This window comes from Caretta caretta, chromosome 3, assembly GCF_965140235.1.
Source record: "Caretta caretta isolate rCarCar2 chromosome 3, rCarCar1.hap1, whole genome shotgun sequence".
Taxonomy (NCBI): Eukaryota; Metazoa; Chordata; order Testudines; family Cheloniidae; genus Caretta; species Caretta caretta.
The window spans coordinates 109,263,484-109,290,359 of NC_134208.1; the positions used below are offsets into that span (position 1 = coordinate 109,263,484).

Sequence of the window (26,876 nt, forward strand, 5' to 3'; positions counted from 1 at the left end):
TATCCTCCATGCCTCTGAATAGGGGTGAGGTTCATCCTCTGTGGTCACTATTAACATCAGAACATTTACACCCAACAGAGTAGAACTGGACCTGACACAGAAGACATTTAAATGGTAAGAATTTTTTTCCAGCCTCAGCTGCTGTAGTATTAAATAATTAGAATTCACCTCAAACAAATGTGTCAGATTTATTTCTGTGCTTGTTGTTTGTTATTAAGATACTCACAAGACCTTTTTTTAAAATAAAACCACCCTGAAAATATTCTTAACTTATCCTCTGCTGTCATCCACTATGCCAAAGTGTAACGAGTCATCTGCATACTACAAAGGCCACGCCAGCTAAATTAACTCAGTGTGACATACCTGCTTCTTCAGTTTCGGCGTCATCCACAGATGTCATTGATACTCCCAGCTCCAGGCATTTTTTCATGTGTGCTTTAGACTTCATATGTTTTGTCAGATTTCCTATCAAAGGTACAGAGATGAAGCTAATTAGTTGACATCAGCGAAGAAATCTCTCCCAAGCAGTTTTTGTTTTCCTTTTCCCTGCCTAATCGATAGAAGGGTGCTTAGATTAAAAAACAAGCAGAACTGACTCATTCAGACTCAATCCCCATCACAGCCAGTGTAATTTAACGAGTGTGGGAATTTACATTTTCCCCAAAACTGCTTATATAAACCTCTCTTCAGCAAAATAGTGGCAGTATTTCCGAGAGCTGATAGCTGGCAATGAACACTAACATGTACCAATTAAACGTTTCTCATAAGTACTTTGAAGGCCATTCCAACCTAGTCCCTTCTTACTCATTTTCCTCTTGTGTATTAGCATACATAGGTGCTGGAACTTGGGGTGCTGGGGGTGCTACCACACACCCCTGGCTTGAAGTGGTTTCCACCATATACAGGGTTTACAGTTTGATTCAATGGCTCTCAGCAACCCCACTATACAAATTGTTCCAGCACCTCTGTTATCGTACCACCCCCCTCTTCCTATTCCCTGCCAGAAATGCCAGTCTCAGCTGCCTGCATGTTCATTTCTTCCACATGCAACTTCATGTTTTCTTCCATGTTACTTCTTATGCATGGAACATCCTCTCTGAACTCATCTTTAAAGCCACAATCCCAGCCTCCCTCAAATCCCTCCTCAAGACTCATTTCTATCATGATGCCAAAGGTAAAATGCATTCCAATAATGGCTAGGCAGGGGACTAGATAGGGATTAGAAATATCAACTCCCTCTATTTGTCTGTTATACCTCCTTGTAGGTTCTTAACTTAAATTATTACCCATTCCTAGAAAGAGTGACCAGGCAGTACCTGCGAGGAGCCTCACTGCTGATTTCAAGCATGATGTTGCTTGTGGGCAAACAGGCAGAAGCCTGCCCCCACAGTGCTTATTGCAGGATTGGGGCCTTTGAAAATGAGTTTATTAGGTAATGTATTTTACTCTGTGTTTGTATAGTGCTTAGCACACCAGAGTCCCAAGGCTTTGTTCACTCCTGTTAAAAACATAAGAAATAACAACAACAACAACAAATCCTTTGGAAGAAGTCCAGTGACAGGATACACTGTAAAAAATGATTAATCTGCTTCATGTACATTGTTTTGAAATAGGTTGTTGCTTATTAAAATATGTGCCTATTGGTCCTGGTGCTGCAATCTGCACTAATTTCTACACTGTAATTATACCACTAGAGAGGGGAAAAGCATTATATACAACAATTATTGAAGTAACAAATAAGCCACTAAAAATGCCCCTCAGCTAGATCTGACTGCCCCATGATCTTTCCTGAATTAATTGGCTAATTATTTGCAGGCATTATGGAAAAAGTGGGTCTAGAAGAATGATTTGAAGAAAAAGAGGAGAATTTATCAGTCCAGGTGCAGTGGTTCCGATGGAAGAAGGCATGAAAACAGATGTTAGAGAAGTGAGTGGACAAGGTTAATATCAGTGAATAAATAATAATCCTATGAGACAAGTATTTTATACCCATTTTACAGATGCACAGGACAGTTAAATGACTTCCTCAAAGCCACATAGTGACTCCATGACGGAGCAGGGAACAGAATCTAGAGGTCCTGGCTCTATATCCTGTCCTCTAATCACCAGACACAATTTATTTCAATGTGAAATATTCAGGAATCCTGTCTCACAGTTCCTAAAGGGTGCCATAGCAACATCAAAACCAGTCTCTGAATAATTTCTGTAAATGCACTGTGCAGGCATGAAGGGCCTATGCCACAGCCAGTGGAGGTCTATTGCACAGGGCAAGGGAGGTGGATGTTCAGACCCTATAAAAGACTCCACGTCTCCTTTACACCACAAATCCACTCTCCGTGTTATACAGGAGGTCAGACAAGATGATCAAAGGTTCCTTCTGACCTTGGAATCTAGTAATCTGTGCTCCATTGGGACTCCCTGCATTCCAGCACACTCAGGGGGTTTTGAGTGGAGATGGAGCAAATTTTAGAGGATGAGACTGAAGGGATGTATTTGGTGGAGCTGCTACTATGCAGAAGAGGAGGAGACTCAAATGTGTTATATACCCACAAAGAATGCTGCTAAAGAAACTGATTTTTTTTAAAAAAGAGGTAGTTTCAAAGCAATTCCTAAATCCAATTAATATCATTATCCATGGCCTCCGGGTGACAAATGGATGCTTTTTTCAGTGCTGATAAATACATGTGAACACAAGCTATCAGATCCCTATTCATAATTAATGCAACTGTGGATGGAGTGGCCCACCTGGGAGTGTGTGGATTTGTACATTATTTATAAATTTGAAACTGAACCACTGTACAAGCCCATGAAGGCATGCTTTCCTCTTCAGCTGAAACTCTGCTTCTGCATTATGCCACTACACGTGTGTTCCCCTGGAGTATTTTAGATTGCAGCAATTAAAACTTGCACCATGTAACATTTTTAGCACAAAGTAGTATTTGCAAGGGCAGTTCTTATGCCACTACATTTCCTCTGCAGACAAATGGACTTGGTAGGAGCCTACAGCTCTTAAAATTAAGTTATGCAAGGAGTCTCACAGTCTCAGATAAATCCTCGAATCATTTAGATAGGAGGGAAAATATATTTAATGGAGTCCCATGTTCATAAATAAAACCATCTTATTTTGATGAAAGTTTCCTCTTTGATTGGAATGATGGATGCTACATAACTAAGGAATTGGTGGAGGGAGGTGGAAGGGTTCAAGCAGAAAAGACCAAATACCTTTAGTTTTGAAGGCAAAATTACACAACTTGCATACATAAGGCCGTACATCGGTATGAGTGCGGATATGTTTTTTGAGCATGCTTGGTTTCTTGCAGCGAATCCCACATTCTTCACAAATGTATTTTCCTCGCCCACGTCCTCTGACATACACATAATCCTCATTTGATTTATACCTGTTGGAAGAGGGCAATGTATTGAATTATATAGCCTCTAAGTCATACATGTACATAAACAGTGTCTTTATATCCCTCTGTAGCCCAATCCTACATGCATTACATGCACAAAGCTTCCAGTGTAGTCAGTAGGCGTTCTACAAATGATGCACTGTTAAGTTGGGGCCCAGAGTATATTTACTTTTCAGGAAATGCAGTAATTTGAATATGTTTGCATGTCTTAGTTATTGTTTAACAACTTAAGACCAGCGGCTCAGATCTGATTGGAGTACACAAGAGGACAACCAAGAATATGGGTTTATATGGCTATCCTGTGCGGAGCACATTCAGATATCTACTTCCTTGAAATGAAACAGAATTTCATTCCAATGTTCATACTCAGCAGATACGTGATTAAAGGCATTCCCTGGTGTATTTAGCTGCTTACGTTGTCTCATTTTGTTAGACGATAAATAAGGCATGCAAACTTATGCATATTTCGTTAACTATCATGATGAAGAATTAATACTGAAATAGATGATAGTAAGGGTACAGTTCACAGCCGTGCAGAGGGCGTGCACAATGGCTACTTTGAGGGTTGAAGTGGAATTTAAGTGATGTATAGGCCTTGGGTGGACATTCTACCCAAGAAAAAATGTCACCCTAAAGGTTCTATGGGAAGGATAGCTGCTAAAGAATAATGTATCTAACCCCTCCCTTCTGCTGCTCCTTTCCTAAGAAATGCAGAATACACACCACTCCCACTGAAATTAGCAGGCACTGGGGAGGCTCAACTCACGAACTATTCTCTACAGCAGTGGCTGGCACTTAAAAATTAAAGCACTGCATGGAAGAGTCTTCTAACATTGAAGAGGATTCCAGAGGAGTATATGGCATTTTAAGGTTATAGGACTGAAAAGTTTTTTTAAAAAAATCAATTTTTTCCTCAAACAAACTTTGTGATTCATATGTGAAGCAGCATTTCTGACTCAAGGCACTGAGACTAATATCCAGTACATATAAAGAAAATATTCTTCCCTACTCATCTCTGTCCCATTATCCATCAATATGTGGACCCAATTTTCACATTTGGGCACCTGAAGTTAGGCATCCAAAATTCACATTAAAAGCTGCTGCTTTTAATCTCTTCCCATCAACACTAATCCTTCTCCTCTCCCTCCCATTTCCCAGTCACCAGGGATAGGACTGCCATCCTGCCATAATCTGGACATCATCTCTTACTAGCCCTTTCTCTACACCCACGTGTCTAGGCTGTGCTCAAGTCTTTACACTTCTCTCGACAGAACATTTCAAAGATTCAGCTTTTTTGGTCTGTTCAGACTCCCAAGGCTCTTGTTCAGGCCCTCTTTGTCTTGCTACTTGTCTACTCTTGTCCCCATCTCCTGTCTGGCCAGCTACATCACCCCTCTCAAGTCCATTCGAAACTCAGCTGCTAGGCTCTACTTTCTGCCTCATTATTCCAACCACATCACATTCTATTCTGTATGCCTCCCCTTATTCCCCCTTCTCTACACATTTCACTTTTGCCGCCACATAGTCATCATGCAACAAGTGTGGTCATTATTGACCTGGGCTGGATTTGAACTCAGTGCAGAAGAGTTAAAAGGCTCAACACAAAGCCTGAGTCACGCAGTTCCACTCCAAACTGCCATTTTATTTTGCGTTTCTAATTTGATCTCATCACCAGTATAAAAGAACAAAATAAGCAAGCCATGAACTCTAGATGCAATCCAGTACATGTCATTAAACAGCATGGTGTCTGAAGAGATGGAAGGTTTTTCCCCACCCCTCCCCACCCTGCTTTCAATGTAAACTGTAAGTAACTGACTGAAATGTATTGTAGGATGTAGAATATAAGCTAATGAAATTTAAAATTGTTGAGTTTCCTAGAGAAATATCACTTCCAGTCCTCCCGGGGTTCTGTAGTCATAGGTGAGGGAAAGCAGATTTTGCTATTCAAATAACATCATTTGAATCAAGCTACCTGCCAGTGGTAATAATGCCTCTAGAAGGACAACTGTGAGGAAACCTGCATAGGCAAAGCGCAAAGACTAAGCCTGCACAAAAGAATTGCTCTTATTTTATACTACCTTCTGTGGATCACATAAAACAAAAGCCAGACAAAATTATGAATCTCTTAAAAACAATGATGGACTAATGCTAAGTGATGACACGTAGGGAATATTAGATCTGTTAAAAAAAACCCACCACAAGCTAGTTAGTGAAAGGAACGAATCTACAAACAATGCCACTGTTATGTAAAATGATACCCTTCTGAAATGAATCTATAAGGATGATGCATTAACATAACAGAATCACCATCCTCCACGCTGTCTCTATGCAGGTAAGAGATCTCTATTGGAAACCCCATAAGCTAGAGAGACATACAGCCTGTCTACATAGATTATTAAAGCCCACCAATAAATGTACAAAGCAAGGCGCCTAACTTCTTTCTTCCATACTACAACTGTCTCAAGATACCTGATCTATATCAGGACAAATTCATAGGTGATATGTAAGATGGTGTAAGTTATATCCCTTTACAGTCACGTAGACACATTTATGCTCATACTCTCTTAGACCTTATCAGTCTGTAAGGAAGTCTAAGATGGTGTAATTAACACATCAAGTTTCCTGACAAAGGTGCAAAAAGTTTCAGGTACAATATAGGGTAGCCTGCTTAAACGAACATCTTTCAGAGCCTCTTGTTAGTTGCTTTCCTTGCTGAGCTACGCTCTTCTGACAGCTAGCATACAGATTACATCAATTTAGAATCCCTTAGGGTGGGTGATCCAAATTCAGAGATGATATGTAAAGGCAGGTGTGTGAGATACACACTTGTAAGTGGGTGAGAGTCTAATTAGCAGCACTTTATATGTCTTGAAAACTTAGACTCACCTCTGAATTTGGGTCACTGAAAAGTCTCTTTTGTAGCCAGTTTACTGGTTTTTGGTTAGTAGCGCAACGCACTACCACAGGGAACACCCAGGATCAGGGATTCCTGGGTTGTCAGGCCCTGGAAGAATCTCAGAGATGACATTCTCAGTCTTCGAAGAGAGATGCAGGGTATGTCCCCTTTTTGCTACAGGTTATAGAGAAATATCAAAGTTTATTTGATTGAGACTGCTCCCACCCACCCACAAGCCTTTTAATGAGCGGGATGCTGAAAAAGTTGAAAAATGACAGAAGACTAAATGGATTGCTGAACGCCTTGTGACCCTGTCCTGACTGGTTAGTTATTCTGAGACACTGCTGCAGGGTAAGGAGAACCCCTGGGCCTGACATGTGTGAAAAGAACCACCCAGCTGGATACCTGGACAGTCACCACTACCAACATACAAACACCATCATTTCAATTTTTCAAAATACAAATAAAATTATTATGCATGTACTGAGAATATACTGTAATGGACAATCCATTAATATGCTTATCATAACAAGCTAGATATGGCATTAGCTTAAAAACTACGTCAACGGACGATTAGGTCTGTTTTTTCCTCAGTTATTTGCTATTTATTTGTTTTTAATCAATTGAACAACAGCACATTGCTATCACAGCCAGCAGTAGATTAAACTCTGTTTTTAATTTAATTGATCTTACATCTAAACACTGATACCATGGATTTTAGTACCAACTAAAATTTTGTACCTGAAAGTCAACATTCAGTAAAAAACTAAAATATTCCAGGAATAAGAATAAGAGCGCACAGCTTCCTTGTTAATGCTGGTGCACAATACAGCATTTAACAACAGAAAGATGTCTGCCAGGAGTCCAGTGAACACAAGAAGATTGCCTAGAAGTCAAAATTTGAGCCATCCATCCTCTTTTATGCTCCAAATAAGAGAAGTGACAATTCAGGAATGCTTTCTATGTATATAGAAAGTATAGTTATACTAATGCAGGGGTGGGCAAACTTTTTGGCCCAAGGGCCACATTGGAGTTGCAAAACTGTATGGGGGCCCAGTAGGGAAGGCTGGGCCTCCCCAAACAGCCTGGCCCCCAGCCCCTCCCACTTCCCGCCCCCTGACTGCCCCTGTCAGAACCCCTGACCCATCCAACCCCCCCTGCTTCTTGTCCCCTGACTGCCCCCCCGGGACCCCACCTCCATCCCTTAACTGCCCAGACCCCTATCTACCCCTCCGCCCCGACAGACCCACCCCACGCCTATCACCCCCACGTTCCCTGTCCCCTGACCGTCCCCCCACCAGAACCTCCGCTCCATCCAGCCACCCCTGCTCCCTGACTGCCCCCCGGGACCTTCTGCCCCTTACCCAACCCCCCAGCTCCCTTACTATGCCACTCAGAGCAGCAGGAGCTCGCAGTTCCACGGCCCCCCCAGCTGGAGCCAGCCACGATGCCCAGAGCGCTGCGGGGCAGGGTGAACAGCAGGGGAGGGGGTCGAGATCTAGCCTCCCCAGCTGGGAGCTCAGGGGCAGGCAGGATGGTCCCACGGGCTGGATGTATCTGGCTGATTAATCTTGCCCATATGCTCAGGGTTTAGCTGATCGCCATATTTGGGGTCGGGAAGGAATTGTCCTCCAGGGCAGATTGGAAGAAGCCTTGGAGGTTTTTCGCCTTCCTCTATAGCATGAGGCACGGGTCACTTGCTGGAGGATTCTCTGCTCCTTGAAGTCTTTAAACTACGATTTGAGGACTTCAATAGCACAGATATAGGTGTGAGGTTTATCACAGGAGTGGGTGGGTGAAATTCTGTGGCCTGCGTTGTGCAGGAGGTCAGACTCGATGATCATAATGGTCCCTTCTGACCTAAATATCTATGAATCTATGTGGCCTGTGGGCTGTAGTTTGCCCACCTCTGTATTAATGGCGTAGGCACTGAAATGAGGGGTGATGGGGGTGTATGGTTTCCATCATATACAGGTTTACAGTTTGGTTCAATGGCTCTCAGCACCCCCAGCTAATAAAGACTGGCTAGCATGATGGCTAATGGCAAAGTAGAGCTGGAAGTAAGTACACAGGATTTACTGGGTTTCCTACTATCTTGTTGCATGACTGACATATAAACAGGAGAAAGGATGCACAGAGAGTGACAAAACATGGCATGAGCCCAGAAGGCTGTTAATTTTCCTAATTCATCTACGTTCAAGTTCAAATCTGTTTACTCTGAAATGACAGGCTAGGTTTGATATTTCCAGTTGAATTTTCTTACCCTCCTTCAAAGATTTTAATTCGTACTGGCTCAGTCTGTTTGGATGCAATGTCTTTATCTCCATGACTTTCTCCTTTTACTCTTTCTTTTATAATATTCCCCACTACTTTCTTTTCAAGTTTTCTGCCAAACAAGAAGAATGGTTCGTGTTTCATCTGTGGAACAAAGTCAATGAATGTTATTACAGTCTGGAACACAGAATAAATGCACACTTCATTTCAAGTAGTTTAAACATTCTGGGCTGAATTCACCTCTGAATTTGGATGCAATTCCATGAAGCCAATTAATTTGGCCCTTTACATCTGGTGATAGATGGGGAGGGGTAGAACAGGCACATTTTAAAGGAGCTTTATCTGATGACACAGCAAAAGCATCACCACATCATGCTGGCCAATCATGGCTGTGGTATGCTGATCACTTGGGACCAAATCTGGAGGTCCTTATTCAGTTGCCATTCAGTCTTTATTCAGGTAACTCCCATTAATGCCAATGTTTGTTACCAGAAAAAGGCTTGAGTAAAAACTAAATGACCCATGTGAAATAAGGCCCTCCAGCGTCCTGCTCTTCTACCATCTTCCATCGTCACCAAAATCATACTCTGAATCAGCTGTCAGAGCACGCAGAGGAAGAACAGGGGGCAAAAGCCATGGCTCTAGAATGCTCACTCGGAGTATGTTGTACCTTTTGAATTTCCAATGTGGATAGTTTTAAAAGTGACAAAGAGGTACATAGGATAATCATATAGGCTTAAACAGGACATATTACATTCACATTTTGCTTTGAAGCTTTATTTAACCTTTCAGGGATGATGCATTTTCTATTCAAAACATTAAAAAAAGCTATAATGGATACAATTTCTACTTATTATTGACAATTGCAACTGTCAAATATCAGCTTTTCATTATCCTTAAATTGATTTATGCATCATAATTTATTTCAATTTTCGGTTTGGTGTGATGTCTAGATGAAAGGGTTTTTTTAACCTATTGTTTACCTGAGCAAACTGTTTCCATGCACTTGATGAGGTCAGTTTACCAGCTCCAGGTCTATGCATAGCAGCCAAAGAATAAATTTCTGCTGTGTTTTTCTGCTTGGACCTTAGAAGTGCTAGAGTAGTCTTTGTACTTAACCCTGATGGGTTTGGGTTACATGAACTAATGCACCATGAAGCATAAACTGAAGATTTGAGGGTTGCTTGTTGAATGTAATTGGGCTTGGTATAGTTTAAGAAACACCAGCTCACAGTAGTAGTAGTGCGTAGACTAGGGAACTGAAAGAGCTGCTGAAAATCTGCTCCATCCGTTAAGAGGATGGTTGAGTGTGCTGCTTTCCCATTTGGATTGGATGCCATCTGGAACAACATACCAGGAGGCAATTTCTGCTGTTGCAGCTGGTCTTCAGTCTGAATTTCTCCTGATGGCAGTGAAGACCTCTGTGGGCTCATGCTCATATCTGATGCTGTTTCATCCACATCCAGTTCTTCTGGTGACTCTCTTCCTTCAGAAGGGCCACTCGACTTGTGCCCTGGTGATGCTGAATCAAAACTGGAAAGCTTTTCCCTGCTCAGGAAAGGGTCAGCTGTTGGCATGCTGGCAGATGGGAAGTCTTGAGATGATGAGGACGATAACGGTGAAGAGGATGACAGGGACGGCACGCTTTCCTTTGGCTCAGAAGCACAGCTCTGCCTAACTAGCTGAGGCTTTTGCAGTCTGGGAAAATCCTTCTTTATATCTGAATTAGTCAACTCTACTGCACTTAGCTCCTCAACAATCTGTCCGTACATTTTTTCTTCTTTGACCCTTTTCTGCTGCTTAGTCTCTATAAAGAGCTCCAAGCTGCTTGCTGGTGAAAGCATTCGTTTGCTTCCTCCCAGGGTAGAGGCAGTGTCAGAACTGGATGTCAGACACAATGGGATTGAGGATTCCAAGCCAAGTGGTAGAGTCTGTGGTACTTTCCACAGAGGATATTTTTCTAACCCACCATTCTGACCTAATATCTGGGCTATGTTAAATCCTAGTCCTTGCATGGCTGCATTTGTTGATAACGTTCTTTGAGAAACTGTCTCATCCACTTTGCAAATGACAATAGCAGGGCTGTTGTTCTGTGCAAGGATCTGGGAAATGCTTGTATACATGACACTGCCATAAGATGGAACGTGGGTCTGAATCCTGACAGGAACAACTGTTCCTGGTAAAGACTGTACAGATCCATCATTTGGGAAGTCAAAACCTGTCTGTAAATGCTGCTCAGAGGAGGTATCTGCTGATTTAATACTAGGGTCTGGCAGGTACTTAGCATTTTTTGAATACTGCCCAGATGTTTCTGAGTAACGCTGGTACGTTTGCTCTTTCGCATGCACATATTCAGCCGGTTTCTTTCCAATATGCTCTTGAGCGTGCTCCAGGTGATAATGAGGATGAATTTCTGTTTGGAAAGGTTGTTTGACATAAGCTTTTTGTAACTGCTGTACAAAATGGTGAGGCAAGTTTCTCTGTAAAGGTTCTGTACATGACTGCCACAAGACAGGTCGCTGAGCTGGTAAGGGAACCATACAGACAGCAGGATATGGGAACTGAAACAAGGCATTGGGAATGGGGGGAAATGGAACCTTTTCTTGATGTGCAAATAGGTGCTGCTGCTCTGATGGATATTTGTTTGAAATATAAGGTGCTTGTTGAATCAAGGGATTCCTTAACATGTCCTGACTGTCTGCAAGGATGGCGTGTGGCTGGGCAAGCTGTGCACCAGAACCAACAGCCTGCTTTCCAGAGTCATCTGCCTGAATGGGCTGAAGCACAGAGGTGGGAGAATGATGCCAAGCAACTTGGGAAGAGCGAAGACCAGCATGTATGTGTTCCATCTGCTCTTGCTTTATACTTTGTTCCACACTTGGATCAGTTTGGGGAATCTCTGGGAACCCACTAAAAGAAGCCTGACGGACCAGAAAGCATTTCTTCCTTTCTCGTGATGGAGATAATCCTGCAGAAGGTGCCCCGGCTGCTGAAGCATGAGACAGATTCCCATAATCAAAGGATTTACTTCGGATCTCTGGGATTTCGGCAGCATGCGGACAAGGCATCTGTTCAGATGAGCAACGTCTCATTTCCTTCTGATGGTGATGCCCAGGGACAGAAAGTGAGTAAGCACCAGCTGGAACAGTTAAAAACTCGGACTGTTTTCCAAACTCATCCTGTTTGAAAGGCATGATGAACTTGGTATTTTCTTCCCTTTCAAAGGACATTGAAAAACTTGAACTATGGGACAAATTACTTTCTTGGCTAGGGCTGCGAGAGAGGTTTGTGCCGGTGGATTCAAAGCTGGACTCTCCAGAGGAGTGCTCCATGTCAGCAAGCCGTAAGCGTTTCTTTTTGGGTGGTAATTTTTCGGCTGGGAGTTGAGAAAGAGTTTCACTTCTTTGCGGCCACTGGAATTCTTCTGCGGGTCTTTCCTGCTCTTTAGTCTGAACTTCTTTATCTTTCTCAGGTTTATCTGGTTCCTCTGTAACACGGATCTCAGGTACTTGTATGTTATGCTGGCGAACCAGTCTGGGCTGCATATGGTACGGTTGTGGCTGTTGGGATGGCGACGGTTTATTCACGCTCTCAGCATTTTCCGTTTGCTGAGCCCGCTCTGGGCTCACTGGGGACTCAGAAATCTCGCTCTCACAGGTTTCAGACAGCAAGTAGGTTTTATCCTGCAGGCAAGCAATATGTTCTGTAGATTCAGACCTTTCAAAGGAGTTTGGCCTGCTCAGTGAGTTTGTATGCTGAATGACAGAGATGACATTTCCAGGGGGTTTTCTGTTCAGTGACTCTGCCGTCTTTTCTTGCTCTGCGGTTAAAGGGGACTCTTCTAATGAAGCTGATAGGCTTCCAGACTGCAGGAGGGGTCTACAGATTTCAAAACGCTCAGGGTGACAATGGGCAGCATTATCCTGGCCTTGAAAAGTAAATCCACTTCTCGGCCCTTCCTGAATTTGGGGTTTGGGATCAAAATCTGAAGGCAGCGTCCCCACCGGCGTGCCAGTACCACTGCTGCAAAGCATGGGAACATCCTCCTCCTCCCCAACACTCTTCTCTTTTCTGCGTTTTCGGTTTTCGCATGTGGCTCCACATACGGGCGGCACTGGCTGGGACGGTCCAAAGGAATCAACAAAGTATTCCCCTCCTTGTTTTATCCCACCTGAGCATGGCAAGTCTTGGTAGTTCAGCTTCTGAGTTTCAAATTCTTCCCATTTTCTGTAATGCTTTCCGCAAGCATCATAGTCAAAGAAGGTTCTTTCCCCTGCTGTCAATTTCTTCTCCTTCAAGGATGACCCTTTTTCACCGCCTGTTGACCTGCTGGAAGCAACAAGGATATTTTTTCCTGTTCTCCCATGGTAGTCTGGATCTGAATGCCCCTCCTGAACTGAGGGCAACTCAAAGGCAGCTTGTCTTCTTAACATCCTCTGATGGGAAATTCCTACTGTCCCAGGATAAAATACATCATCTGAACCAGTCATTCTCTCATCGAAGGAATGGCTTCCTCTCAAAGATGAGGGGACACTTAAATTGGTTGCAGAAGATGTTGGCATGGAGTTACTTCTAAGAAGTGGAGAAGCATCTACTGGAGGCTCTAAAAGTCCAGGTGTGTCACCCTGCTGACTTACTGGGTAAAGGTTCAGTTCATTTTTGATGGATGATGTAGTCTGGGATTGTTTGGACTCTGTATTGCTACCACAGAAGACTTGGGTAGATGTAATAGTGCTCAGTTTACTGGGATCAATGAGTGCTTCTTTATTTGGAGTTAGAGGAGAAATATGTTCTTCAAGCATCTTGATGTCTAATCTGGTGTTCACCAGAGGTAGTGGCTGCTCCACTCTGCCCTTTCTACCCATTAAATTGTGTTCCTGATTGGCTGTTGCCTCTGTTAGTGCTGTCCTTTGACTAATCCGATAGAATTTCCCAAAGATTATTTCTTCATAAGACTTTGCATTAGTATTTGGAGGGCTTACTTGTTGTTCTGCACTTTCTGAGCGGGAAAAGTAACCAGAATCAGTGCTTCCTTTGCTATGTGGGCTCAAAAGATTTAGTGACTGCTCAGAGTCTTGCCCTTTTTTCTCTGACAGTCTTAGTGCAAGTCGCTGTTTAACTGTATGAGAGTCGTCAGACTTAGTACTTAAGGATGGGTTTTGTAACATGTCAGATCCAATGTACTGTGAACTCTCACTGGGTAACTGAATCCCACTTTTAGGGATAATCAAAATGGGCACTTTCATTGGGCCTCCCAACGATTCATCTATGGACGAGTGAAAGTTACTTCTGCTAGCAATGTCCAGTGGCATTTGTGGGACTGGGCTCAGTTTGTCAGAACTTTCCACAAGCAATGAGGTCTCATCATCTGTGTCTGTGCTCTGCTCACCATCTGAATGTATTTCTGCTTCCACATCAATAAAACTGGAATCTAGGTCCAATTTAGATACAGCTGACTCTGTGAAAGGTACCAATCCTGCTTTAATTGCATGGGCATGTGATTTCCTGTGCTTGTATAAATTGCTCTTTGTCTTAAAAGAGAAACCACAAGGAACACAAGGGTATGGCCGTTCCCCAGTGTGGGACCTAATATGTTTTTTAAGTACACTAGGTTTGGCACAAGCCCTGCTACAGTAAGGACAAATATATTTGCCAGGCTTTTTGGGTTTGTGCTCTTTCTTGTGAGCATCTTCTGATTGTTCTATCGACGTCTGAGAATATTGGCTATAAGCAGGGTTCAAACTTGAAATCTTCTTTCTAGAGAAACCTCCGCTATGGCCATGCAAGTGAAAGGGAAATAAGTCCTCTGTGGCAACTGATTGCAAGTGGCCAGAAAACTGCCATGTGTGGCCTTCCAAGCTCTGATGTGGCTTTATGTTGTGCAAGAACCCTTGTGGCAATGAATGCTGGGGAAAAGAAAGTGAATGTTGATATGAATAGGGACTTGGCCGATGCTGTGGATATTGCTTCTCTGTGACTTGCTGCCCAGCTTCACTGGATGATCCGAGTTTCCCAGAACTAAAAAGTTGTGCTGATGTTGTGTTTCCAGTTTGCTCGTGATCTGTTTCTGGTTGCCTCTGTACTTCTTGATTGCCAAAAGTGCTCATCTTAATAACAGCTGAATGTTCTTGCCTCCATCTAGTTGGTACTTTAGCAGTTTCTCCAGACCTTGAGGTAGCTTTTTGCCCTATAGCTATGTCCCCAGAGTCCATTTTGTTACACAAGGTCTTAAGTGCTAGTTCACTTGAAAGCTGTGCAGAGACATGGAGTGTGTCCAATGCTGTGCTTTTTAAAGTTTTGTTGCTCCCATTTTTCCAGAGCCTTTGCAAGTTCACAGATTTCTCTTTCTCTTTTGAACTTTCCACACAGTAGTCTATAGGCATTAGATTCAAGTGTGTATGCTAATATAATTATCATACAATTCTGTTCATGGCAGGAACTTTCCCAAACAGTTTATCATGCATTTGCAAGGAGTTGGTATGGCATTTGAACATTTTCCATTGTTAAGTGTTGAGATGCAGAATGATCCAGAGAGATATTTGTTGATCTACTATAGCAAAGTCCTTTTCATCCCTTCCACAACAATGCAGCTACCTGTAAGAGAAGAAAATAAAAACGCACAGATTAATACAAGTGGGTAATTACCACATGAGCAATTTAATTTGCTTCAAAATTCTCAAAAGCAAGAATGATGAATACAAAAATGTAATAATATTGTAATAATTTGCGTTTGTATTGTATCTTTCTTCCAAGCTTATTAAGGGACTTTTTTAACCTTAATTAAGCTTCACAAAACCCATGGACAGGAGCAAGAATAGAGAATGAACAGGTTAAGAAGATAACTGAAGGTCACATAGCGAAAAAGAACTAGGACTAGAAACCAGGGCCTAAGTTTTTTAAAATGACTAATAATTTTAGGTGCTTCATTTTGGGGTGTCCAATTTATGACACCTTATGGAAGTGGACTTGATTTTCAGAAAGTTCTGAACACCTATTTTTTTCCAATCAGGCCCCTTTAAGATGGCTCAAGATGGGCACCCAAAAATTGAGGCCCCCAGAATTACTATGCAGTTTTTAAAATGAGTCCTTTATGAGACTCTCCACGTAAAAGGATAAATGGACGCAAATCAGACATCAGGAATGGTAACATACAAAAGCCAATAGGAGAACACTTCAATCTCCCTGGACACACAATAACAGATTTAAAAGTAGCCATACTTCAACAAAAAAACTTCAAAAACAGACTTCAAAGAGAAACTGCTGAGCTACAATTCATTTGCAAACTTAACACCATCAATTTAGGCTTGAATAGGGACTGGGAGTGGCTGGCTCACTACAAAAGCAATTTTCCCTCTCTTGGTATTGACACCTCCTCATCAATTATTGGGAGTGGACCACATCCACCCAGACTAAATTGGCCTTCAACATTGGTTCTCCACTTGTAAGGTAACTCCCCTCTCTTCATGTGCTAGTATATATTTATGCCTGTATCTGTAATTTTCACTCCATGCATTTGAAGAAGTTGGTTTTTTACCCACGAACACTTATGCCCAAATAAATCGGTTAGTCATTAAGGTGCCACCGAACTCCTCGTTGTCTTTATGAGAGGAGTCCTAACTCTCAGTAACCTGCTCTCATCACTAGATCACATAATTGCCTTGCACAAGAAAATGTAGATGACTGCTTTTTACAGTATTTTTAAAGTCAGCAGTAAATAATTAAATACATTACACACAATTTTTTTTGTAAAAGCATTTAACATATACGCTAAAACACTAGCCCTATCAATTCACCTCTTCATCTTCAAGTCTACAGTGTAACATTTTAGTCAGAGTATATTGCTAGAGAAGAATTATTGAGGACAGCAGGAGTTTAAAAACTACATTTATGTCACTTAAGCATGTCATATTTGAAAGTAGTTTAGTACTGCACAGTATCTAACCAGGTTTCAGCACTTGATACGCTTAAGTACAATTGGTTTCCACAGTTCTGTTTGTAAATAAGTAAAGCTCTGGGGCCTGATTTATGCATCCAAGCAGAGTGCTTGAATTGGAAGAAAAATGCAGGATCTCTGCTGTCATATTATCAGAACATAGTATATTTCCAGGATGAAACAGGGCTAAGGAAAAAGGGAGCCAGGATTCCACAACAGATGGAAGATGAAGGGTAGAAGCTGATGGAATGCATTATATTTCTGTGGCTGAAGGACTGCACTTGAGTTGAAAAAAAACTGGCAAAGAGTAGGAAAGTGGGAACAGGATAGGAAGAGATGTAATTTTGTTTTCCATAATAAAAATGTTACCTGCATCTTCTAGACATCTAATACGCATGACTGTCTTGAATATTCCTGTGAAGAAACAAATGCAGTTAGGAGAAAGTCTTGAAATACATAACTGGCACTGGAAAGAGAAATATGGTAACTTCCTATTGTGTAAAGCAGTGCTTGATAAATCCACTTGGCCGTCCCCTGGTCATGAGCAAGAAGCTTCCCCTGGAGAGTTGGAGGCCTGAGCCTGATAACTCTCAGTGTCCAGACTGTGGCTGGAACCATCATAGCAACAACCGTATTTGAAAAAGAATGTTGTTAGCACAGTTTTAAGAGATTTTCCGATGTAGATAGGGAGACCCATGTTAAAAATCCAAGTTAGTCTGAGATCCAAATTATTCTCAGAATAATTTACAAAATTCTTTCACCCATGCTCTAAAACTGTGCTGTAGTCTAATTAGGAGGATTATCTGTAGTTTAGTTCAGCTAGCATGGTTCTCAGAAAAAAAATATCCCTTTTCATTTTTATTAGAAAAACAATTCTAGACACACATTAGCAACAACTTTTAAATATGACCACAGCTAGCACAGTTAACAATTTGTTTTTCATACTTTAAACTATGTGTTATTAACCTAAATGGAAAGGCCTAGTACTTTACGAACATATTTTGAAACCTACTTTTCATATTTTCATGTGCAAACCCTTTGCCTCAACTTCCATGTTGAGCACTGATGTGCCAAGTCAAATCAGCAAGAGACTTCTACGACAAATACCTTATTTATACTGCTCTGTATAGAGAAGTATATTATCTAACATGCAGAAACTACCAATATTTCAAGCTAAAGAACGGATAATAATGATGCGTGTTTTCTTTAATACCTTTAGCAGGACTTTGCTCCCATTGGAATTATTGAGATGAGCCCACCTACAATGATCAAGAACTGTACTGCAAGCTAACTAGAGCGTATCATTTGCCTTAAGTTGTGAGGTCCTCTCTGGAAGTGGACCAACCCCAGGTTTTTCTATCATAATGTGGAAATACAGCCAAGCCACCAAACCACATTAGTGCACTATCTTCTCATTTTGTTTTACATCATTGAAAATGTCGATCATGAAAAGATTACTGAGAAACTGGGAACTGTATTTTTGTCAAATCAAGAGGTTAGCATTTTTAAGGGAGCATTATTCCCTCTAACTCCTTTTTCTAGGATGCCCCTGGTCTGCTATATACAAGGCACAAGTATTCATTTGACTATGGAGCACCTGAAATGTCATAACTAGAGCAAGTTATTAAGTGGCTGTACTGGAAAGCATTAAAAGAAAATTTGGTAAATCACAGTTCTCAGTGCTTCCCAGCTTGTAGTTCATATTACAATCCTTGTAAATGAACAAATTGCAAGTTTATGTATTTCAGGTGAAATCCTGAGTTCCTGACACAGAAAAACTCCTACTGACTCCGGAGTAAGTGTTAGACCCTGCTCAATATTAAGGCTTTTTTTGTGTGTGTTGCTCTGCCAGCATAAAGCTGCACTAAAACCACTGTAACTGGCCCCTGGAGAATTTCTACTCTTAGGGCAATACTTAGCATAGAGCTGCTGTACCTGCCGCTACAGGGCCCTTGTATTTATACAGGGGGCATTGGCAGGGTCCTTAGGTTGCTCTAGTTTCTGCCAACCAGACTCAGCAGTAACGGAGCACCACAAAGGCCTTCTTTGAGCTGAGTATGGTCTGCAACTGAGGATCTGATCATAAGTGAAGATCTACCTCAGGATTTGATCCCTGGCAGCGAATAGTAATAGAATACTTTTGGCATAACTTTCCTTCCCCCAATTCCCTCTGCTCTGCCAATAATACCCACATTAACAGCCATTTGTTGATTGAATATTGTTACCATATGATGGCTTTAGGTGGCCCATGATGAGTTTGGTGGTTATATTCCAGATCCCAGTTGACAAGAGTCCCTATACTAACATGCCACAATAAAAGCTGAACCTGAAGTCCTTACTAATTAAGACAAAATCAGAGCTAAGTCAGATCTCAAAAAGTGGGCTCAACAATTGGCACTAATCGGCAGCCTATGAATTCAAGAACTGAATGGGCAAGGAGCCTGTTCTTCTCACACCTGTACCTTAGAGTTGAGGTGCATTAGGGGTCCAGTTTGTGGAAGTTGTAGAATTGTTTGTATCTGGATAAACACATGGATTCTGTCTCTGGGGTTGTCAGTAAGGCACCTTTCATGAGCTCTACATTTACACACAGAAAAGCAAACCAAAACAAAGAAGACCATCATTTACAAATTTCTTATGCGCCTTGCATGATAATCTAATCACAAGGGGAATTCCATTTCTCCAGTCTTCGACCTAGATTTATTAAGAACACAATGGAGAAGATGCCCAGATATCTGAGCTTTGTGAAAACATTTACCCCTTCTTGATCACAGATTTTTTACTTTATATTTCCAACATTCTTGGGTTAGGAGACTCTTCTGATTGTGGTTTTGTAGCTGGCATCCTATCTGACAATTTGAATGATTCTGGCTATGCATGCAAATACTTGTGCTCGTCACCTGCACTTGGCAAAGTTTTGTATTATTTTACAATAGAAGAATGTTTGTGCCTTTGCTGCAGTTCTGAAGGAACAGCATAGAATCCTTTTGCACATACAATTTAAAGAAAGTAGCCCAGTTTAACTGAAGTAACCATATTCTCTTTACCATCTCTTGTATTTGACTATTTTTGAGTACCGTAGTTATCTTTTCACCCTAGAAGACACTATCCCAATTTATTCATTTGTTTAATTCCACCACAGTCAATTTGATTTCTGTATTTTATCTTATTTTACTGAATTCATTTGACGTTCTCCAAAACTAGCCATTGCATTAGAGGCATTCCACAGCATTGTTGCTTTGAAATGCAATGAAATATTAAGAACACTGAAAACATTTGTAAGTTAAAATGAGCTGGGCTAGTCTTCACAATGTTTCATAAAATCTCATTTCATAATATTTTAGCATTTTCATGCATGTACAAAATAAACATTGCTTTATTGAGGATGCTAACAAAATATATATTTGATTGTTTGTTATTAAACAAACATACCTGCATTACAGCTGCCAGAGGGGAGAATCTTAGAGCCCAGTCTTTCAGTCTGATCAATGTGGGCACGTACTTGTGCCTGTGGGGATTCCCAAGGAAGTCATAAGCTTAGGGGGCTGCACTAGCAGATCCAATTACAATATCATGGTCATAGAGATTGAAACACCAACTCTGAAATACTTAGGAGCTTCTGGAATCCCAGGACTGCGTGCTGGTTCCAGGATTTCATTCACAATTATTTGGGTATGCAGTTTTGTGTGCACAGTAATTTATGGCTTCTGAGGCCAGATTTTGTATTTGTAAAAGCAGCATTGGCATATCATCTAACTTCCTAACAGGGACACTCCATATATTTTCATAGATTCATAGACACTAAGGTCAGAAGGGACCATTATGATCATCTAGTCTGACCTCCTGCACAACGCAGGCCACAGAACCTCACCCACTCCTGCGAAAAACCTCACCCATGTCTGATCTATTGAAGTCCTCAAATCGTGGTTTAAAGACTTCAAGGAGCAGAGAATCCTCCAGCAAGTGACCTGTGCCCCATGCTACAGAGGAAGGCGAAAAACCTCCAGGGCCTCTTCCAATCTGCCCTGGAGGAAAATTCCTTCCCAACCCCAAATATGGCGATCAGCTAAACCCTGAGCATATGGGCAAGATTCACCAGCCAGATACTACAGAAAATTCTTTCCTGGGTAACTCAGATCCCACCCCATTTAGATACTGTTATTAAAATTTGCCTCACATTTTGCATAACATTTTGGAAGCTTTCAGGCTGAAAGCTGAATAGCTGTACACTTCTGTTAATATTTATAAAATTGATTATTTTGTTTCTAATTAGGTTTTGCCCAGCTCATTTTAGCCTTGTTGTCCTCAAGGAATTATATCACAAATGACTAAACAGAGGATGCTGAATGGCTCAGATGATTAGGGAACAGTCCAAATCCCATTAAAGTAGATGAAGAGGCCCCTATTTAGTTCAATGTGTGTTGGATCAGGCCCTAAGAAATTACAGCCTTTTACCTCTAAGCCACTGAAGTCAGTGCTGATTAAAAGATAGGATTACCTGAGAACAGATATGTATATATACACAATAAGTTGGTCTCAGTTTAGACCTCAGTAGACAGGTTTCAATTTCAGAAAATCCATCTCAACTTGCAGCACTATGCACCCTTGTTGGAAGTTTCAGTATAAAGATATAAAGGCCAAGGGATAAATGGGCATAGAGAAGGAATTACTCTCTGTCTGTCGTGGATGTGATCCCTCCAAATTATGGATAAGCCATATTGCCATGGCAGTGAGAGGAGGTTTATATCCATTCTGTGGGCCTGATCCAAAGCCCGTTTAAGTCCACAGAAGTCCTTCCATTGACTTCAAGGGGCTGTGGACACAAGCATGAGGATTTATTTGAAAACTTCTAGAGAAAGAGCCAAATTACTTCAATGGCATCTTAAGTTAAGGGCCAAATTCTGCCCTAACTCACACTACCGTGAATCTGAAGCTATTAACATTAAATCCATTGAGGTAACTCCAGTTTACACTGTGTAACTCAGAGCAGAATCTGGTCCTTATTTAGCTTTAAATTGTAACAAATAACAGTTTGAAATTAACTGCTGTGATCTGGAAGTAAATGAATCCACCACCTCCAGAATGTTCACAAAGAAAAAGCGAACAGCACATTGTGCTAAATCTTGAGTTGCTTGGTTGCAGGGAGATGTAGATTTTTGGTGGTTGTTAGGATCCTGGCTTGCTTATAGATGCTCACAGCCCAGCTGCAGCCAAACACACAATTCTTGCTAAATTAAATATCATAAATATAATTTTAAAAGTACAGCTGCCACTCTCTCTGGCTAAAAGAAAAACAAAAAAATACCCTTTAAACTTAAGTTGAGGGTATTTTAAGAAGTTATACTACAGCAGACCTGCTTTACCATTGACCTTTTCACTATAATGACAAGGATTGCTCACTCAAAGTACATCACTATTTCCTGCCCCAGCATCACACATAATGTACACATTACTACCGGATGGAAAATATGTATAAAAAAAGCTTACACGTTGCCAGAGTCCAACTGAACACAGACTTATTTCCACAGGATGATTGTTCAAAAAAAAAAAAAAAAAAGCTACATATGAGCCAAATTCATCTTAAACACTTCCTTTATTGGTAAAAGTTCCCAAACTAACCACAGTTCTTCTCCTTGAATTGAACAAATAACTGCTATCAGAGAGATGGCGAAACAGCCTGCAGTACATACAACCTTGTCAGTCAATTAACAGCTCATTGATCTTTCTGATCACATTGCTTTTAAAAGAAGGGGTATATATTTTGCATCTGATTACTTAACCTAGCCATGCAGACCACTCTGCAACAATTTCCCTGAAGTATTTCAGCATGTCAGATAATTCTGCACTTAACTGTCCTGGTTGACCATGTTCCAAAAAGGACATATTGAATCTATCTGTATACATAGCAGAAAAACTGGGATTATGCAGATATGAAGCTAAATGAGAGAACTGTGTAAACTGTTAAACTTCTCCCATGGCTACTTATTTCCACTGAGAATAAGTTAAAGCATGAAAATTGATGGGTAAAACATCAATAATTGCCCATGTGCACTTTAAAAAGTTCTGTTGGAACAACTGCAGATTTAATAGACATGAGTCATTGGTGCGATTTTTATAACACCACAAATCCTAATAATATTGGATAACTCAAACTTGTGGAAAATAGGGACTAGGGAGTATTCCACTATATGTAACTCTAGACTGTTCTCAATGGTAGCAGATGACAGAACGAGGACTAATGGTCTCAAGTTGCAGTGGGGGAGGTTTAGGTTGGATATTAGGAAACACTATTTCACTAGGAGGGTGGTGAAGCACTGGAATGGGTTACCAAGGGAGGTGGTGGAACCTCCATCCTTAGAGGTTTTTAAGGTCAGGCTTGACAAAGCCCTGGCTGGGATGATTGAGTTGGGGATCGGTCCTGCTTTGAGCAGGGGGTTGGACTAGATGACCTCCTGAGGTCTCTTCCAACCCTGATATTCTATGATTCTGTGTACTCAGAAGAGTTGGAAAAAGTACATGAGATTGGGGCAGAGGTGGGCAAACTACAGCTCGTGGGCCACATCCGGCCCGCGGGACCATCCTGCCCGGCTCCTGAGCTCCCAGCCGGGGAGGCTAGCCCCCGGTCCCTCCCCCGCTGTCCCCCTCTCCCTCAGTCTCAGAGCACCACGTCGCCAGCACTCTGGCCCGCCACTCCTGCTGGGCAGCACAGCTGGCTTCGGCAGGGCTTCGAGCTCCTGCTGCTCTGAGCAGCATGATAAGGGGGTGGGGGGAAGGGTTGGACAGAGGGCAGTGGGTCCCGGGGGGCAGTCATGGGACGTGGAGCAAGCGTGGGAGTCCCATGGGGCCTGTCTGGGAGTGTGCGTGTGGATAGGGGTCGGGGCAGTCAGGGGATGGGGTGGAGGTGGATGGGGGAGGGTCCCGAGGGGCAGTTAGGGGCAGGAGTCCTGGGAGGGGGCAGTCAGGAGACAAGGAGTAGGAGAGGTTGGATGGGTGTGGAGTTCTGAGAGGGGCAGTCAGGGGGCGGGAAGTGGGAGGGGGCAGATAGGGGATAGGGGCCAGGCTGTTTGGGGAGCGTGACAAAGTTCCTCCTCTGCCTTGGTGGGTCCTGCACTTATTGGCAGATTTACTTGCCTCAGAGATTCACGACAGCCCTTGCTCGTGGCTCAAACCTGCCATTCACTCAGCTAACCTCATCACTGGCCAGCATGGAGAAAAGGAAGGAGAACAATCCCCACAGTCTCTGCTGATCCACCTGGTGGGTCGAGGGACAGACCAGGGACCTTTCCCTCTGGTGGGACCCACAGTTCAGGTCAACAACTCTTATATCCTAGGAGGGAGGGAGATGGGCGGAACCCGGGCCCACCCTCTAATCCGGGTTCCAGCCCAGGGCCCTGTGGATCACAGCTGTCTACAGTGTTTCGTGTAACAGTTGTGTGACGGCTGCAACTCCCTGGGCTACTTCCCCATGGCCTCCTCCCAACACCTTCTTTATCCTCACCACAGGACCTTCCTCCTGATGCCAGATAGTGTTTGTACTCCTCAGTCCTCCAGCAGCACGCCTTCTCACTCCCTGCTCCTTGCATGCCCCTCATTGACTGAAGTGAGGTCCTTTTTAAACCAGGTGCCCTGATTAGCCTGCCTGTTTTAATTGGTTCTAGCAGCTTCTTAATTGGCTCCAGGTGTCCTAATTAGCCTGCCTGCCTTAATTGGTTCAAGCAAGTTCCTGATTGTTCTGGAACTGCCCCTGTTACCTTACCCAGGGAAAAGGGACCTGCTTAATCTGGGGCTAATATATCTGCCTTCTATCGCTTTCCTGTAGCCATCTGGCCCGAACCTGTCACAGGAGGCACAGCCTTCCCTACACAGCTCTCCATACAGTTTCGCAACCGTGATGTGGCCCTTGGGCCAAAAAGTTTTCCCATCCCTGAATTAGGGAAAGAAAAAACCTAAATGCAGAGAAATCTGTTAATCTGAGAGAAATTTCGCACTTTTGAAGTGACAGATGAAATAAATGCAGATAAATTAATAAATAAAACATAAATAAATAAAACAGAATGTAGTGGCAATTCTGAAGCTCAAAAGAAAGGAAACCCAAAATGTTAGTGTATAAACAATATATAGTCGTTCTCTAAATTACCCACACTTGATATACATTAAAGAGGGCAACCAATATCTTAATTAAAAAGAGTTTAGACTGATAATGTTAACAGAATGGATTTATGAATATTACAGATTTTCATATCTCTAAATTTCTCATGTAAATACTAAAATAGTTGTTAATTTTCACCAAAAAAATTGTAAATTTGTGAAGGTGAAGTTTCAATATTTCTATTGGGGAAAACAATTTTTGTATCTTGGTAAAAACAAGTATCTTGTAAAACAGTGAGTATTCCCAAATTTTACCCAAAAGATTTTTACAATTTATTTATGGAAATATAGCATATTTTTACAGCAAAATGATAGGTTTTCACTTTCCAAAAGAAAAAAAAATATAGAAATATATTAAGTGAAATCACATTTTCAATTTTTTTATACAGAGATAATTGCTGTATTTTAATGGAAGTGAGATTTTTTTGAACTAAAAATTATCCATTAGCAAAGATAATTGTGTAATTTAAAAACAACTATGCCTCCTCTCATATCATGTATCAAAATAAGCAATTCACATTTCACACTAAAGTACCGATGCCTGATCCTACAAACACTTACTCATCTAACTTGACCTACTGACTTCAACAGAACTCATCTCATGAGTACGAACTACACCTGTGAATAAATGTTTGCAGAATCTGGTCCTCCATTCACTTTTTCACATATACCAATCATTGTGTACAATCTTATTTTAAATCTTAGGGTTGTTTACTAAATCCTGAGCTCACTGTGTATAATAACAAGATCATTTGCACACTTGGAACCAATCCTGTTCCCACCGAGTTTTTCTGTTGTTTCCATGGTCACCTGCAGGGGCCGGGAAGGGAATTTACTCCCCCTACTTTTCCTCTCAAATGTATACTGTGTTTTTTTTGGCCTCCTTCCTCTGAAGTGATGGCCACAGCTGGAGATGGGGCAGTGGACAAGGCCAAGGGTCTGAGGTGGCAGGAAGCATTCTCTCTCTCATGTGCGAAGAGCTTCAAAAGGATCTCACAAAACTCGGTGACTGGGCAACAAAATGGCAGATGAAATTCAGTATTGATAAATGCAAAGTAATGCACATTGGAAAACATAATCCCAACTATACACATAAAATGATGGGATCTAAATTAGCTGTTACCATTGAAGAAAGAGATCTTGGAGTCATTGTGGATAGTTCTATGAAAACATCCACTCAGTGTGCAGCAGCAGTCAAAAAAGTGAACAGAATGTTGGGAACCATTAAGAAAGGGATAGATAATAAGACAGAAAATATCATATAGCCTCTATATAAATCCATGGTATGCCCACATCTTGAATACTGCGTGCAGATGTGGACACCTCATCTCAAAAAAGATGTACTGAAACTGGAAAAGGTTCAGCAAAGGATAACAAAAAATGACCAGGGGTATGGAACGGTTGCCATATGAGGAGAGATTAATAAGACTGAGACTTTTCAACTTAGAAAAGAAACAACTAAGGGGGGGATATCACTGAGATCTATAAAATCATGACTGGCGTGGAGAAAGTAAATAAGGAAGTGTTATTTACTCCTTCTCATAACAGAAGAACTAAGGGTCACCAAATGAAATTAATAGGCAGCAGGTTTAAGTCAATCAAAAGGAAGTATTTTTTCACACAACACACAGTCAACCTGTGGCCAGACCTTTAAATTGTGCCCCCCACTCTCAGCAGGAACCAGTCATCTCTGGCAGAAGCCCCCAACCCCACCACTCTGGAGCAGGGCAGAAGCCGCAAGCTCCCCTTCTCCCCCCCAGTCCCTGCCCAGTCTGGTAGGTGGAGAATGGGGCAGGGGTCTCCGGGAGCTGCACTTTAGCTGTAAAAGAGACACATGCGGTGCAGTTTGGCCACCCTGGTATATATCATTATAGCAACATTTTAGGATATCCTGATGCATGAATTGCTGCAAGCCAGCATGTATAATAATCAGCTGTGTATGGTCTACTGCAACTGGTACTCCTCATTTGAGAGGAACAATCTAGACATTTTGTAAAAATATATAGGCCTTTCAAGGTATGAAACCAGGTAAATACAGTATTTTACTGTTTGAAGTTAAGTGGATTTCTAAACTACACCAGACAAAAACAGAACATTAACAATTAATGTGCGTGCCATTTTTTAGAGGAAACACAGAATTCAGTGGCACGGGAAAATGAACAGCTCTCTGTTATAACCTAGCCCAACCCCTCCCACCCTCCTGGACAGTCAGCAA

The 26,876-nt window shown here is 41.9% G+C and overlaps 1 protein-coding gene across 4 annotated transcripts in view; it reads right to left on the bottom strand.

Annotated features, from left to right (window-relative positions):
- HIVEP2 (HIVEP zinc finger 2) overlaps window positions 1–26,876 on the bottom strand; it is a 159,628-nt gene that overhangs the window by 9,566 nt on the left and 123,186 nt on the right. For all 4 annotated transcript variants that reach the window (XM_075126784.1, XM_048844360.2, XM_048844359.2 and 1 more), the window contains exons 3-7: window positions 16,883–16,927; window positions 9,564–15,174; window positions 8,570–8,724; window positions 3,223–3,398; window positions 364–465 (exon numbers count right to left, since the gene is read on the bottom strand). In XM_075126784.1, the coding sequence (XP_074982885.1) occupies window positions 364–465; window positions 3,223–3,398; window positions 8,570–8,724; window positions 9,564–14,963 (5,833 nt within the window). In that variant the 5' untranslated portion in view covers window positions 14,964–15,174; window positions 16,883–16,927. The remainder of the gene's footprint in view (window positions 1–363; window positions 466–3,222; window positions 3,399–8,569; window positions 8,725–9,563; window positions 15,175–16,882; window positions 16,928–26,876) is intronic.